Consider the following 16,286-nt stretch of genomic DNA (forward strand, 5'->3'; position numbering starts at 1 on the left):
TAATTTAAAATGCTTTTTAAACAATCAAATCCTCTAGCCATTCATCAAAACACTTATCTACTCAACTCTTTAAAAAATATTCTTAGTTAAGAAACCACCTATGCTTTTTCATAACAATCCTTATTCCGTCCTGTAGGTGGAAATGAAGCAAAATCATATTCCAGACTAGAAAACAGGATAAGAAGGAAGAAACTTTAAAAAACCTGGTAACTTCAGACACTTCAACTCATTCTTCCTTGTGTTTCTCAAAATACATGATCTGGTTTTAAAGTCTTTGAACGAAATGTAAACACTAGAAAACTCATTGTTGAAATATGTGAAGAATAAAGAACCCTGCACTAATATAGTGCATAATGATGCTGTGTCAAACTTGTCATTTACAGTAAACGTCACATTTTCCTCAGGATTGTCATGCCTTTTTTTTTCACTAATTCCTTTTGGTGTCTGTAGATTCTCTTTTTTTTTTTTTATTCCCATTGTTCAACAGGAAGAGATGTATTTTCTGGCCTCTTCAGAAAAGTTTCACAAGATCCAAGTCTTTGACTCCATTTTTTTTTAATAAAGAGGTGGCAAAATTTTAAGCTTGCAATACTTCTGTTCTGCTCAGTATATCACACGTCAAGAGATTCCTCAAAAAACTGAGAAGTCGGAGAGTTCCAAAAAAGAAAGCAGTTAAGGCAGTCGACGTCTACATTTGGATTTCTTTTTTATGTTACATATCAATGTCTCCGTCATAGGCTAAGGTTAGAGGCTTCTGCTGCGGGGGAGTGCTTTGATGCTGCTTTGTTTTTTTGCTGCAAGAAAAATATTCCAGGAGACAACATTATAAACTGTAATAAGCTCAGAAACATCATCAAAACCCAAACTTCAACAAAAAAATCAACTTCCCACACCAAATATTTAATTTTGCAACTAGGTGACACCGCAGCGCAGTGACTACTTCCAAGAAAGACCACATGGATCTGCTTGAGTGCTATTATGAGTGTGGTGTGGACACAGAGACTGCCAGAAATGGGCAGTCAACTGTGCTCTTCCTCTGGAGAGGAAATAAAGCATATTTGTCTCCCATGTCTTCTCACAGCTGACAAAACAAGGAACACCTCACAGAAAAATTGAAACATGAACCGTCTAGGAGTAGGATATTCTCATTTTTCCTTTGGCACAGTATTGAAGCAACAATAATTATTCTTGAAAAATACACTTCCTTACCAGCCTTCGAGTGATGGAGAACTATGTAGTGTTATTTAAAACATCCTCTGTATTCGCCACAGTGAAGGCACAGAGAAATGGTGGCTACATGGCTTGGAAAGGAAGGAAGCTACAACTCCTAAGCAGCACCCAAACATTGTTAGTTAAGCTTTTAAATGAAAAGAGGGACTGAGAGAAAGACTGAGACAGTGAGAGACAATAAAGTGATCCTGGATGAAAGTGGGCAACAATGCTGTCAGGTCACAGTTGTGACTCTCCGGTTTCCTGCCCTGGTCTGGCAGGGTTTGGGCCAGCTTGCACCATTAACGTTTGTAAAGCCTGGGCCTGCTCCATGGTCCTCAGGTACAGCTGTGGGCATTGCAGGACACGTGGATGCTGGCCACTGCTCCCTTTGCATCCTCCAAGACACATCAACGGCAGCACCTTTCCAAATATTCAGACCAAAGAGCACAACACTAGCTCTGTCAAAGCAGCCCTACCCACCCCAGCCCAGGGTGACGGCTGCTTTGGAGGAGGGCAGGCATCTCTCCCACCAGTAAAGCCCACCACTAGTGATGCACTGGTGTGGAGCAGAGCTTTGGTACGCTGTTTCTAACAGTGGCTGGTAACAGCAGCTTTAGACACAGGACATATTTCCACCTGATGTATTCACTGCAAAAACCTATTTAGGGATTTCCTGAGCTGGAGCGTACGTCCAGAAAACCACAATTAACACCAAGAGACCCAATCTCCCGCGAACTGTTATGCCATCTTTGAATCCATTTATCTTCCTGGCATGCACAGTCCCCAGCAGTGGTAAACTCACAAGGCAATAACGCACTGTGTGAAAAATAAAATCTTTTGTTTATTTTAAACTATCATTTCATCAGATGCCTCCTACTTCTTATATTGTGGGAAATAAAAATTCCCTAGCGCCCTTTTCTACTCCATTCATGATTTCATAGATCTCTATTGTATTCCCACGTCAAACATCATTTTCCAACTGAATGCCCCTATTCTATTTAGTCCTTCCTTGAGCGGAAGCCAGCTCCTCGATCCAATCAGCCGCCTTGCCTTTTTTCAGTTTTACTTTATCTTTTTTTTTTAAAGAATACAATAAAAAACCCTTTCTAATCCCGGCAGAAGTCTGAATAAATATAAGGGCCTATTGATAATCAAAAATAATTCTTTCCCTGCATGGCCACCATACTTCTTCACAATTATGTCCGTTAACATTTACAATTTGGAGAGTTTTAAATTACTCTGAGGTAGAGGCCAAATGAAGGCAGTTAAGTAATCCAAGCTCCATTCCTCCCTAAAGCCTTGTGGATCAAATCTCTGCAACACAGGGTGTTGTGTTATATTTTGGATTGTTTAAATAAAAACAAATCAGCTTTTATTTAAGGGCAAAATACACGCCATACTCACCACATCAGGTAGGATGTAAAAATCAGGAAAACTACGATGAGGAATCCACCAGCTGAAACTCCGTATACCCACATCTTCAGTTTGCCATCTGTTGGAAGATGAGGAAAAAGGGCAGAGGGAGAAAAGGGGAGAACAAAAGACTTTATTCTGAAATACACAAATTCTTAAGATATTAAGTAAAGAGAAAGCACACAAGCAAAATTAGTAGCATCACTGATGGGAAACACAGCAAGGACTGCCTGGGAATAATCCATAAACCCCATATTTTTGACAGAAAAAAGATTTCTGTAAAAATCAATCATTTTAAAGACAAAATCGTAACTTTGGTAAGAGGTGTAGATTTTCCTCAATGAAAACTGAAAAGGAACTCTCCGCCTCAGTTTTCCAAAGCAGTATTATTTCGTAACCTCCCCTCTGGCTGAGCTCCTGCAGTTCATTACGGGCAGCCCAGGCTTATGGTGCAGCACAAGACATACGACCTGGCCAGGCTCCTGCCCGTGGAAAGGAGCGGGGACATGGGATAATTGCAGCACATTTGCTCAGGAGCCCCAGTGGCTGCTCTGGCAAAGGCAATTCAATGTTGAGCTGACCCAGATAGAAACGCAGGTAACACCTGATATGTTTAGCCTAAAGAAAAGAGGACTGAGAAGGCATGGGATTGTTCCCCATAAATACTTGGGGGTCAACTGGGGTAAACACCAGCAAGCACAAATGAACAAGCCACTTAGAGCTGAAAAACGCTTGGGCAACAAATGGGAATAAAATCAGCTTAGAATAAAAACAAGAATATGCTTTGTAATATTAAGAGGGATAAAGTTGTGTAAGAGCTTTCTAGCTGGGCCACAGGAGCTGGAGAGAGAACTGGCTCTAAGACAAGCTAATGCTCTTGATAGGGCTGTTTGGATTGCAAAAACAGGGGACCCACTCTGCGACCCTTGCAGGAACCCCTCCACGTACATGTGAGCTTGAGTGTGTTGAAACATTTCCTCCTGATAGAAAGTCTCAAAACACATTATTTGGACAGGTCCTTAACTACAAGCTTTGCATTAATAATACTAATTTTTTAAAAAAGCAATATTTCTGTTCCTTGCACTGTTCTGGCTGTACAGCTTTCCTTGTGGGGAGAAGCGATGGTATTTTTCCCATGCAGCAGTAGTCTGAGCTGATTCACATCAACAGAGCTGTTAATGCATACTGGAGGCAGGAATATGAACCTGCGCCGTACCCACAGACATGGTTTGACAGAGGCCATTTCAAACTCAGTCATGCGAGTGGGTGTTCCTTCACAGGACAATCACTGAGCCTCTTCTACATTTTATGTTTGAATGATGAATTTTTTCAAAGGGAAACATATTTAATCAGATCCCATTCTTTCTTTTTTTTCTTCCAGGCTTTGTGGAAGGGCTGAGTACCTCTTACAGATTTTCTCTTCTCCTCAAAACACTTACAGCCTATCTGCCGTGTGAGAAGAGCTCCGTTCATCAGGTCTGGGTTGGTTTTTTTTTTTTTCTGAAGTCTGGGTATGAAATTTGTCACCTGCTCAACTGGAGATGGCCAAGAAACATTTAGCAGTCCTGCAAAGGGCCTGTCACAGCCACAAAGAGGCATCTCACCATGTCTGCTATGAAGGCAGCTGTGCTCTCCATCCAACATAAAGGCATTGGACCATGTCATCCTACAATTTAAACAATGCTATTTAAATTGCCTCTCAACTTGAAAAAAGTTTCTGTACCTGAACTCTGGCCTCCCAGAGTGTGGTAAAGAAAGGAAAAACACAGCCTGATTTGAAATCAGTTCTGTGCACTCCTGCAGAGCATTTAAAAGAACAAAAACATCAGCCTCATTAAATCGTAATAAAATTTATGTTCCAAACTGTAAATGGGAAGGGAAATCACAATTAACTGGAGAAAGGCACGCACACTTTTCCTGACAGATATAAGTCCTTAGATGTTCGCAAATATCAAGGACTACGGTACTGAAGGGTGGTAAATGCCATCCATACAAGGAGCATTCACCATAGACCTGCTACCAAGAGCATAACTGGTAGGTAACAGCGGTTTCCTGGCTCAGCTAGCAGTAATTATTGCAAACCCCTAGACTAGTAAGCCTGAGAGCCTGTTTAAGGAAGCAATTACATATTTTGTCAAGAAGTTAGACAAAGGGGAGTGATTTGAAGTGCAGCAGCCTTGAGCTGGGGACTGAAGGGCACATACAGACTGAAGTTACCTGCAGGATGCCACGGGGTTGGTGATGTGCTTAGTGCACACGGAGCACGTTTATTGCTTTCCCATATATTGTTTCTATAACATTTCTGCCCTAAAATTAAATAACACCATGTTCTGTAAAAGCTCCTTAGTCCCTATTTCTGTCATGTAGTCCCTGGGGGAGAACTGGCTCACAGATGCTGCACTGAGGTCAAGCCCACCAGAAGCTTTCAGGGCTGCAGCCTTGAATGCTGATTTTAAAAGAGAGGATTGCAGCATCCACCTACACCTCTCTCCCTTTTTCTAACCCTGTGAAGGTACCAGCTGAACAGATGACACCTAAGTAAGACATCCTACAGAGGGCCACGGATGCTGACAAAAAGGCAATTAACCCCAAACCTGTGACTCAAACTGCTGGTGAACCGCGTGGGCTTCTGGATGTTGGGTTTGATCGAAAACCAGCCAACTTTAAAAGGCTTTGGACCAGCTCGATGAGCTCGGAGACTGTCAACGCAAAGGTTAACTACTGTATGCAAATCAAATATGTAAATGTAACATTCAAAGTGTGATCACATATATCAGACAAAATTATGGCTCCCTGAAGCCCATAACAGAACCTTTCGTTACATGTTTTCTAAAGTCTTGTGTTCATTACAAACTAATAGGAAACAAATGGAATGCCAGGTAACAGAAGAGGGGGATGACTGCACTGCCAGTGTTTTAGAATATGGGGAGAACTAATGCATGTCAGTAAAACTTAATGCGCCTGACATCTTCGTCTCCAATTTTAAAGTCCTATTTGCACTTTAGAAATTTATTTTGAATAAATTAATCTTGCAAAATAACAGTCAAAATGGAAATCAGCTATTACAGCTACAGCATCAGTCCTGTGGACCAGTCTGGGCACATCCAGTACGCAGTTCCAACTGGGAAGCATTTTATAATGTGGATGTCAAAAGATCCACTCGGGATGCACTGCTTGGGTGTAGCAGCTTGCCTGCTTTTTGTGGGGCATTTGGTAATGCCTTAACTCCAACAGTTTAAACTCTACATTTTCTATGCTGTTTTTTTCATATACTTTTGAAATATGGCAAGAAACAAGCAATTTTTCTTTAATGAAATCTTAAGTACTTTCTGCTCTGAATCTTCTGAAGCGCTACTGATCAATATCTTTCCTGGTCCAAACATATTACTTCTAGAAACATCATCTGATAATCGTTCTAAGCATCCCCCCAAATCACATATGAGTATACTTTTGCAAAATATTATTGCTTCATTCTGTCTTTGCTATCTCTCAACATAAGAGATTATGATTACTCTGTATAGGCGCAAAGGAATGAAAGAGGGCATGTGAGTTAGAAACTGGGAGGCTGCTCTGCAGCTCCCAGACACAATCTCTGATGTTATAATCTACAAAGCTTGTACCTTTCTTCAGAAACGTTGTAAAGACAATTTATTCCATTCATATTTAAGTTTTTCACCTGGATTAAAAGGTTGAATAGACCATCCTTTGAAAATGTCATGCATTTTTGAGTTGACAGGTTTATTTTTTCCAGCAATGGTCTTAACATCAGCTTTCTTATCTTCTAAACCTGGTACCTTCATGCAGTAATCCAGGATACCATTTGATCTCATTATTTCTGTATATCCTCGCTCACAACCGCAGACTCCTCTCTAGGTGATAAAAGGGAGTTCAGTATTAAACCAAACAGTATCCTTTGCAGAACAGGGCAAATTGTAGGCAGACTATGAAGAAACTGCAGGGTATATCCTGCACATGCAACTTCACAACCACCAAACCAAACAAGCCAGGAACCAGAGCCCACAAACCCATACCAGTTCAAAAAGCCCAAATATATTTGGGGTATTGGTTGAAAAGAGTCAGTAATTATGGAGAACCCCAACATACAAACATTTTCATCCTAACAGGCTTAATAACTGGCATCTGTGGCTTGATCCAAACTCCTCAATAACATTTTTCCCACTGACCCTGCTGGGCGTTGGAAGAGACAAACAAGAAACAACCCCACTTCAGACCCAAACCCTCCCAGCGTATTTCCACTCCGGTATTTCACAGGGCTATCTGAAATGAAGCTTGCTTTCTTACAGCCAAATATCTGCTGCCCTGGATCAGTCTAAGCAGTTTCTTCAAGAGGTTTCTTAGAAGTCTGTGGTTTGCTAAATAGATACTCAATTTTCTGGATTTCTACTTTAAAACAGCTTTTTTAGATTGTCTTTGCTAATTATCTTGAAATTACAATGCCTGTGTGAGAGTCCGACACCCTCAGTTACAATCCGAACAGGCAATTGATTTACAATCTCTGTGATAAGAATTAAACTCTTGACACCAGTTTTGTTGCCATGACATCCCCCACTTGTTGCCACACATGATCCTGAGCTTTTTTGGACAAAAGGTGAAGTCACAAATTTTTTATAGCTAATAAATTCATGCTTATCCATCATTTTTCTGCTCCTGAGGGCTCTGAGCACTCTCATGGCCACCCTCCTAGCCACATTCAATTGCCCATGAGCTAGTTTCCAATGGTAATTCCTCCCACCAGACACTCATCTGAAGCTGAGAGTTCTGGAGGCTGTTTTCAAAATATGAATATTTAAACCCCAACCACCCCGGCTACTTTATGGGTCCTTGGTTTTATACTCCATCACAATACTGACACAGATAAGGCATTTGGGGAAGCTCTTCCTGTGGAGTTTGGTACTGCAGGAAGGTGCATTTGTAACGTCTTGGGCTCACATTTGCTCAGAGGCAAAGCGGCACTTTCTCAAAGATTCAGCAGGTGTGGCAGATGCTCAACATTTCAGGAAAAAAAGGTCAGTTCCACATTTTGCTTCAGGAGATAGTATGGGAATGGTGGGATCATGTGCTACAGCTTCCCTACGCTCATAGGGGCTTTCTGAGTCCATGGAGGAGCAGGAGAGGACATACTCCTTCATCTCCTCTCTTACACAAGTTTACAGTCCATTTTCTAAGAGACAGTACAATAGCATACCATGAAAATTTAACCAAGAGGTTCCAAAACTCCTCTACTGAATAAAACCAAAATTGTAACGCCTCATAAATACTCCATCACTTGTTTGTGCAGGTTTATGGTTTCCTTTCAGACTGAAATTCCCACAACTTCCTCGAGGTGGTACCATGGACACACTAAACGATTTTCTATGTACTGGAATGCATTTAAGATACAGAAGCTAATTGAATAGATTTTGCCGTGTTAATTTCTCAACCATATTCTGCAGCGAGCGATTACCTGTGTGCAGTAGGAGAATGGCTTTCTGCACGCCGGGCTGCAGTGCCGAACTTCTGCAGGTTTCATCCGAAGGGCACACCCTCCTGTAAAAGAAAATACTGAGTGCCTTCAAGGGTATGTTTTAAAACGTTTTTGACTTGGAACACCAGAGTGTAAGAAGTGCTTCCTTGCTTACTTTATATAGCTAAATACTAGTCTACTGAGCACATTAGCATAATATCTGTAGGCATTGCATTAATTAATTTGCCTTAACAAGGCAGGGAATTATTATCATACCCATCTTGTTAATGGAGAACAGAGATATACAGATTTAAGCAATTTGCCACAGGCCACATAGGAAGTTGGGGACAGAATCAGGAATTAGATGCAGATCTGTGTCCTCATTAATGTCTTATCTACATAAGAAGACATAATCCACATAACGCCTTTGCCCATCCTCACTTGGGGAAGTCTGTGCTTCTATAGGAATAAAAATATGTTAATTGAGTTCTCAATTACTCGCCAACCTTTGCACATAAAACTTTTGTTGTTATCTTAACTAGTCATTATAAATAGAACTAGGTAAGAACATCTGCATTTTCATTTCTAGTCTACTCCACCACCCTGTGCATATTGAGAGAGATCCTATGGATGTGCAAGTCCTACTGCCTTTGCCAGTCTCTCATGGAGCTTCAAAGTGCTGACCATGAATTTCCCTTCTCATCCTGTGCAGGCAGAATTTGTAGGTCACGGCAACAGCAGGAATCTCACAGCTTGAGCAATCTGAGATTCCTGTGTGTTGAATAGAAGAAGAGGTACAGGCACTGGGCTCTCTATCACGTGTGTAATGTTCTCTTCTGCTCTCCACAGTTACAGGAAGGTTGCACTAACAAACAGCTATGCAAGCCAGCCCAGGAAGCCCTTTTAGTACATGTACACTCATTTCTTCTCGTGACCAACCCAACGGTAGGGGTAACTCACCCAAATATTCTTCTGAATTGACATGTGTGATGCTGACCTGACAGCAAGGCTGGTGAACACCTTTCCTACACACAAATCTGAACAGAAATTCTGGAGGAATTAGGAAGGCTGTCCAACTGCCCTCTGAGCGACTGATGCAAGAAAAGAAAAACCTGGACGGAGACTTCCATTCATAGTATGAACGGCATACTTACCAAACATAACATGGTATGGTTATGGATATACATAGCACAGCAATTTCTGGGTACCTGTGACATTTATTCCATCCGAGCGCTGACACCACACTGTGCGTACATTGTCTCGCCAAAGGCTGGTTTTCCACAGGTAGTCATAACACTTCCCTCCTGCAATATCAATACCAGTTAGTCTTCACCTTGCAACAAAACCAGAATAAACTCTGGAATGGGAGGAAGCAGCGCTGTGGCCATGCTACCTGAGCAAGGCCGTGTTTCCATCGCTTGTCCGGAGCAGCTCTCTTGGTTCTCAGGAGACTGAACGATAAACGCCCTGGATCGGGACTGGCGCCCTGTCGTCTCGAAGCTCCTGCCATTGATGCAGGTGAGCTCGCAGGAGCTCCACTCTGACCATTCTGTCAGGTGGCAGTCACCTGCATGTTGAAAGAATAAATCACAGGTTTTCTAAAGGAATCAGCCATGAAGGATAAGGATAGCCTAAAAATACAACAGCTGTAAGAGTGAAATACCCCCAGCTTATCACCCAGTGGTATGCATTGTTCAGATTTTCCACTTCATGGAGAATCTCATTTTCTCAAAAAAAAGAAAAAAAAGAAAAAAAAAAAAAAGAAGTAATTTTCAGGTGATCTAGAAACAGCAGACTGAGCATTTACCTGATCTGCTGAAGTACAAATCAAATTCTTACTACGGCGCTTGACAGTACTCAGAGCTATGGGAGCATCTCCATCTCAGACAGCTATCACAGGCAGAAATGCACTGTGACTTTCCATAGGCTTTACCTGGGCAAGGCACCGAGCATGGTAGCTGCAGCACGCTCTCTTTTGATGGGAGCTCACCACACAACGCATTTTCTACTGGCTTGGATGTAACAGAAACAGATGCATCATGCACTACACACGTGAGGTTGCGGACTTGCAATCCATCTCCACACTGTCCGTCCTACAAAATGAGAGAAGGGAAAAGAGACACACATCGCTGATGCTAGCACATGACAGAAGAAATACGGTTGATTCCACCTAAAAAGACTTCAAAGATACAAATCTGGGCTTTGAACTACAATAGTATTGCCAGTTATAGGAAGACGGATATCTCTTTACACATCGCTGCAGAAGCACAGAGGTAGGGGCAGAGCCACACAGAAAAGTGTGTTGTAACCAAAGCAGGAGAAGAGGTGGGTACCGTAAAAGACAAATACTGTCTTTGGGGTCAGCCCTTCACTAGACTGTTCACTAGAGCTAGTGTATTTACTGATTCTTAAGAAATGCCCAGTTACATGAACACAGCAATTTTTGGCTTCTCTAGTGAAATCTGGAGTGTGACAGTCTTTGGACAGTTCAAGAGCAGAGCCTGCCCATAAGGAATGGATATTTCCACACACCTCCTTTGATGATACAGCCCAGTAGGAGCATTTACATTATTTAAACCTTCCAACAGCAAAAATCCTCTGGCACACTTAATTAAACTGCAAGGATTACTGTGCACTAGGCTGTTTGTGTAATTTCTTAAAGGGAGCTATTGGCTCTGCAGTGGACAGAGATCACCAACTCATGTCGCATACTCTATCAAAACATCATGCAAACTTGGGCACCGCTTGTTAGCACCGAACCCCATTTGAACAAGCAATGGGAGGCTCCATCTGAGCCACTCCACACTTGTCAGCCCAATTCTGAAATACTTAGTCATACACCAAACCACTTGCTGAAGGGGACTTCCTTTACCAGAAAAATCAACATTATTTGGCTGAAGTGATGACCAAGGGCTGAGGATGCTCTAAGAGCTGAAGCACTGAGGGTATTTCTAGAGCCTGGAATTGATTCACTCTCATCTGAAAAACAGAGCTGCAATGACATTTGGGGTGCACACATTAAACCTGCATGATGCTTTATGAACATGCACCTGAAGCCCTGCGGAAATGTTGCTTCACAAAACTAAGTAAATAAAAGCCAAGAAGAAGGATGAAACATTGCTTTTACATAACCAAGGGAAGTGCTCCTTTGGATCACTTGGCAGTGGATTCTTTTAAAATAAATGGATTTCATCTGCAGAACAGAATGGCTCCTACCAGGTGCATTCATTCTGCAGTGGGCTTGCTAGCAGGAATGGCTTTCCTGCATACACCTGGTAGCTTTTTCACTCTCTCCATCCTTCAGTTGCAGACCCACAATAAAATGGAAATAAGAGCATAAGTAGCTGGATTTAGAGCAGTAGCTAATCAAAAGCATCTTAGAGAAGCATTAGATTTACTGTATGCAGCCAGATTTCAAGTTTTTAACACCATGTTTCACTTTAGTCAGTATGTAACTTACTGTTCTAAATTACTGTTTCACCACTGAAACTTCTATTGTGGTCTGAGATTAATGGTGTGTGAATAACTTATGCAGCTGCCAATTGGGTTAGAGCTCTTAGAAATGGCTGGTGGAAACAGAAGACAATGTGGAGAAAATTCTCAAGGGAAATGGGCACTAATCAAACTGCAATGTATTTCCAGCTCAAAGTGGCTCAGGGAATGCCTAAAGATCACTGGAAAGGCCAAAAAAAGTTTTTAAATGATACTTATTCTTGTATAAACAATATATAGGTATTTATATATGTATTGATATATAAATAATTGTATGAATACCAAGATATAAATATTAAAAAAAACAGGTAGAAAGAATACATTTTTTGGTACGGCAGACTCCACCACAAAAGTCCACATGCAACATTCTTCATTCCCCTATCATGCAATATTAGAAATACCTTCATCTTTTCCAATGTTTAGAATAAAAACTGTCTAGAAACCATGGACTTTCAAACAATCCCAAAGATAAAGGTTTGCTTTTTAACAGTGGCTTCCATTTGCTTGCTTTCTTTCAAGACCACCAAGGTGTTTTTACAATCAACTGAACACACTTAAAAGGTAAAATGTCATCCTGTCATTTATAAAGGGAGATGTTTTTTGGTATATTTGGCAAGGTCATAAGCAATGCAGGAGCACTGCATTAACTTCCTTATCATCTTAAAAATTATTCATGTCCCCAAAATTATACATTTGAAGATCTAATTAATAGGTGTGGAGTCAGTGGAAGTTTGCTGCAGTAATGGCACACTGACGATGCAGGGAGTAGCTGCTAGTCACAGGAGAACTGCCAAGGATATGATCACATATTCAAAGCTCAGGGAATCAGATTTGTATTGTAAATGCTCTTCTTTGGAAGATGTGATCACCTGAGGTTTGCCTAGAACCCGGATTTGCCTCTTGAGTCACAAGCTCCTGGCAGGAAATACACAGGGATTTGACTTCCAGGGGGCATTACCCACCTTTGGCTGCAAAAATTTCTACACTGACCCTATGGAGGATGCAGAACCCACTCTGGGTCCCCTAAATACAGCCTGGAGCTATGGGTCCCTCCAGGAGGCACCTTCACGGAGCCTCTGCCTCTCACTCCCCTCGCCCCAACCGACCACTGGTAAAATAAGGAGAAGGTTTACACCAGGACTCTGTTTTGACATCCAGGTATCTTCTGAACTGACCGACGTACTGACACCATCTGCCCAAACCTCTCACATCACCCTCCAATACTTTCCACTCATAACATACTAATAAGACAAGAGATAACTGTGCTAATGAGATGCTTTGCCCAGATGTATCTTTAAGAAAAGTTTTCCCTTTTCAGCTTTTACTGGGGTTCATGTGTGTTCACAATTATTTTAGGTAAAGAGTTGATTGGGCAATGCTTTCACAGGTTGATGAGCATTTAATCAGGTAAAAGTTTTCTCTAATGAGGAAGCGTTGCGTGATCACATTTAAGGGAGTGCTTTTAAAACATGTTAGAAAGGAAGGGTTCTTAGTCTTAGGAATGTTAGGCAGCTAGTGCTTGATAGCATCTAGCTACTTCGCTTACATTCCTTTAACGGAAAAATTATGAACAGTGTCAGCTACTGCTAATTATTTTTTTTTTTAGGCTAATCAGGGTAAATCACTTCAACTCCAGTAGGAAAATGATTAATGTAATGTAACCCTTTAAGATTAGGTGTATTGACCATTTCTCAAGTTCTGCACCCCTCTGAATGCAGCAGAAATGCCCCACGCCTGCCAGAGGTGTGCCTGTGACGTGCAATTACCTGGAGAGCAATGCACTGATGTCCATACTGTGAAAACCAGCAACACAGAACACTAGCGGGCTCTATTCCTAAACATGCAGGCGCCTCTAATTATTCACAGAAATTCAATTTAGCATCATACAGTCCTTCTACAATTAAGAAATCCAGTGTCAGTTATCTCGTAATACAAGAAAATAATATTTTAGCCTTATAAATAATTGTCCTGTTTACATTATTACAGGAAGACACCTTCACAATATGCACTTTAGTCTTACCATAGGATGCATTCACCTTATTTCACAAAGCATCCTTGAAAACAGGACATCTGAAAGCTTTCTTTAGAAAGTAAGCTTAAGCTTCTTTTCCAGTAAAGCACAGGAATAAATCACCCTGTATTTATGAACTACATTTAATTCCGAAGAACCTCATTAAAGAGAAGTGAACACAAATAAAACGGTTCCTCTCCAAAACAAAGCAAAGGGTAAAGAAACTACACCGCAGTAATTTAAGGAGAGAAGCAGGCTCTATCTCACTGAAAGCACGGGATGATATCTGGGTTAGGGAAGGCTGTGATTACTTGCTCTGAGCTGAAATTTAGCTGGGCTCTGGATGCACACACTTTTAACCTGCACGATGTGTTATTTATATGGAATATGCCAGGGCATTAATTCAGCTTCCCTACTAATTCTTTTATCAGCTCTGTTAGCCTTTATGGTTGAAGGACTCTTCCCTAATATTTAACAGAATTTGCTTACATCAGCTGGACAAAATACAGGCTGATGTTATAATTTTGTTATATTTATCTTATTCATAAATGAATACTGAGTGCAGTACATACAAGGACCATATTCACATCCCTAGTTGCAATGACCTGGTGTTCATTACATAAAATACAAATATCATAGAATCATAGAATCATAGAATGGTTAAGGTTGGAAGGGACCATTACAGGCCATCCAGTCCAACCCCCCTGCAGGGAGCAGGGACATCCCCAACTAGATCAGGTTGCTCAGAGCCCTGTCCAGCCTGGCCTTGAATGTTTCCAGGGATGGGGCATCAACCACCCCGCTGGGCAACTGGGCCAGTGTTTCACCACCCTCAGTGTAAAAAATTCTTTCCTTATAACCAGTCTAAATCTCCCCTCCTTTCGTTTAAAATCATTACCCCTTGTCCTGTCCATATATCCATATATTTCTGTTTCTCTGGTCTTGAACTGTCCAAAGACTGTCACACTCCAGATTTTATTTGTGAAAACCTGGGAAAATTCTGGGTACTATTCTGCCACCCACAGTATTCGCTACATGTCCATCTACCGCACCTAGAAACTGAGCAGGTGTTCAAGGCATTCGCAGCGTGGTAGAGGGCAGAGCAGAAAACACAAGGGAAGTGTCCTTATGTGCATTATTGGCTTCAGTCTCCTACATGGTGTAATGTGGAGAAGCAGCCACAGATCCATGCAGAGGTCTTGTCCCCTGGGACGACACAGGGCACTTTTCCACCCCAACCACACTTCTCCCACCTGCATCTCCACAAAGCTGGCTTTAAGCAGCATGAGTGGACTTCACTCTCTCTGAGAAACCTCAACGTGAAGGATTCATCTCTGCTTAAACTGGGTTACTGACTAATATGTTTTAATATTGGAAACATTATCTAACAGGCAAGGAAAGAAGAAAAAGCGGTGGGGGGGAGGTGGGGTGGGAATCAATTGAAGCCGGAGGCAAGTCACCGGCAGTGAGAAAATGATGGCTCCAGAGCCAACAATGCAGAGGTGCCGAGCGCAGGTACAGCACATCGCAACTGAATCCAGCCATTTTTAGATCATTAAAAAGATAGCCTGGCTAAGAAGGAAGCATAAAGCTGTACTTCATACAATAAATCACACTATTTACTGGAGACCTTGTAGGGAAAAGACCTGCTATACAGTACTTAAAAAAAATAAAAAACCACAATAAAAAGGACTAAGCTCTCTTGAAATCTAGTGTATCTATTTTCTTGTTAGAGGTATTTTATATAATTAAATTATAGGTCACCATGACTATGCTCACTCAAGCACATTTACTCTGTAAATCTTCTTTAATACCTCTATAAGCTCACGGTACTTGAACCTGTATTGTTATAAATCGCTGCTGATGGCTGGAAGATGAGGTGCAGAGGTTTACCACTCCTGAACTTCCCCTGCTTTTCTATGGATCTTACCAGCGCCTTCAATGGCCACAGAGACACCTCCGACCCGCAAAGGCGGCCTCAATCAATTCTGCCATGTAATGATGATTTTTGTTGTTGACCCCGGCCGCGGGGAACCCAAGGAGCCCCCGGGAGCGCCGGAGAAGGCTGTACCTGGACTCTGCAGGGGGACCACGGGCCCAGCAGCCAGCTGTAGCAGGGCTTCACAGGGCAGCTCCTGTGCTGGGTGAGCTGCTCCGGGCAGGGTCTGCCCTCACCCACTGCCCGCAGGACCACCGAGCGCCCACGCACCATCTGGCCTAGGCGAGGGGAGAAAACAGGACATGGTGAAGGAGGCAGGGAGGAAGAAAGGCAGGCAGATTTTGTGATTTATCAGTATTCCTGGTTCATTTTCCACCATTAAAATCTGTTTAAAAAGCAATGAATTGGGAACACTATTTGGATAATATGGATGCAATTCTAAGTCTAAGTGATGCAGCCACTGACATTTTCAAGCACAGTTTTTAAACACAGTTGTGTATGTTTTCCAAATATATTATTTGTTTATGCAACACATTTAAATACTTGACTAAGTCCTGATTATTAAATACGACAAGAAAATAATTCCTGTGGCAGCATAATTTCTAATGTTATGCATTCAATAAGTTTCCAGAGATTTTTAACAAATGAAATTTTCTTTTTATGACCAATTATGTGCATCTAATTTGAAAACTGCGAATACTCTAGTGGCTATTACCGTCCATAACCATTTCTGCCATTTCCATTAAAATCCTATT

The 16,286-nt window shown here is 41.7% G+C and overlaps 1 protein-coding gene across 2 annotated transcripts in view; it reads right to left on the minus strand.

Annotated features, from left to right (window-relative positions):
• Window positions 1-451: 451 nt before the first annotated feature.
• The window catches only part of THSD7B (thrombospondin type 1 domain containing 7B), a 336,705-nt gene continuing 320,870 nt past the window's right edge, over window positions 452-16,286 (minus strand). The window contains exons 22-29 of one of the 2 annotated variants that reach the window (XM_064451039.1): window positions 15,664-15,809; window positions 10,023-10,182; window positions 9,483-9,656; window positions 9,298-9,393; window positions 8,090-8,172; window positions 6,302-6,494; window positions 2,617-2,704; window positions 452-794 (exon numbers count right to left, since the gene is read on the minus strand). In XM_064451039.1, coding sequence (XP_064307109.1) covers window positions 713-794; window positions 2,617-2,704; window positions 6,302-6,494; window positions 8,090-8,172; window positions 9,298-9,393; window positions 9,483-9,656; window positions 10,023-10,182; window positions 15,664-15,809 — 1,022 coding nt within the window. In that variant the 3' untranslated portion in view covers window positions 452-712. Of the gene's footprint in view, window positions 795-2,616; window positions 2,705-6,301; window positions 6,495-8,089; window positions 8,173-9,297; window positions 9,394-9,482; window positions 9,657-10,022; window positions 10,183-15,663; window positions 15,810-16,286 lie in introns of those variants that run through there. The other variant, XM_064451040.1, reaches the window with a different exon arrangement.

This window comes from Phalacrocorax carbo, chromosome 5 (genome assembly GCF_963921805.1).
Source record: "Phalacrocorax carbo chromosome 5, bPhaCar2.1, whole genome shotgun sequence".
NCBI lineage: Eukaryota > Metazoa > Chordata > Aves > Suliformes > Phalacrocoracidae > Phalacrocorax > Phalacrocorax carbo.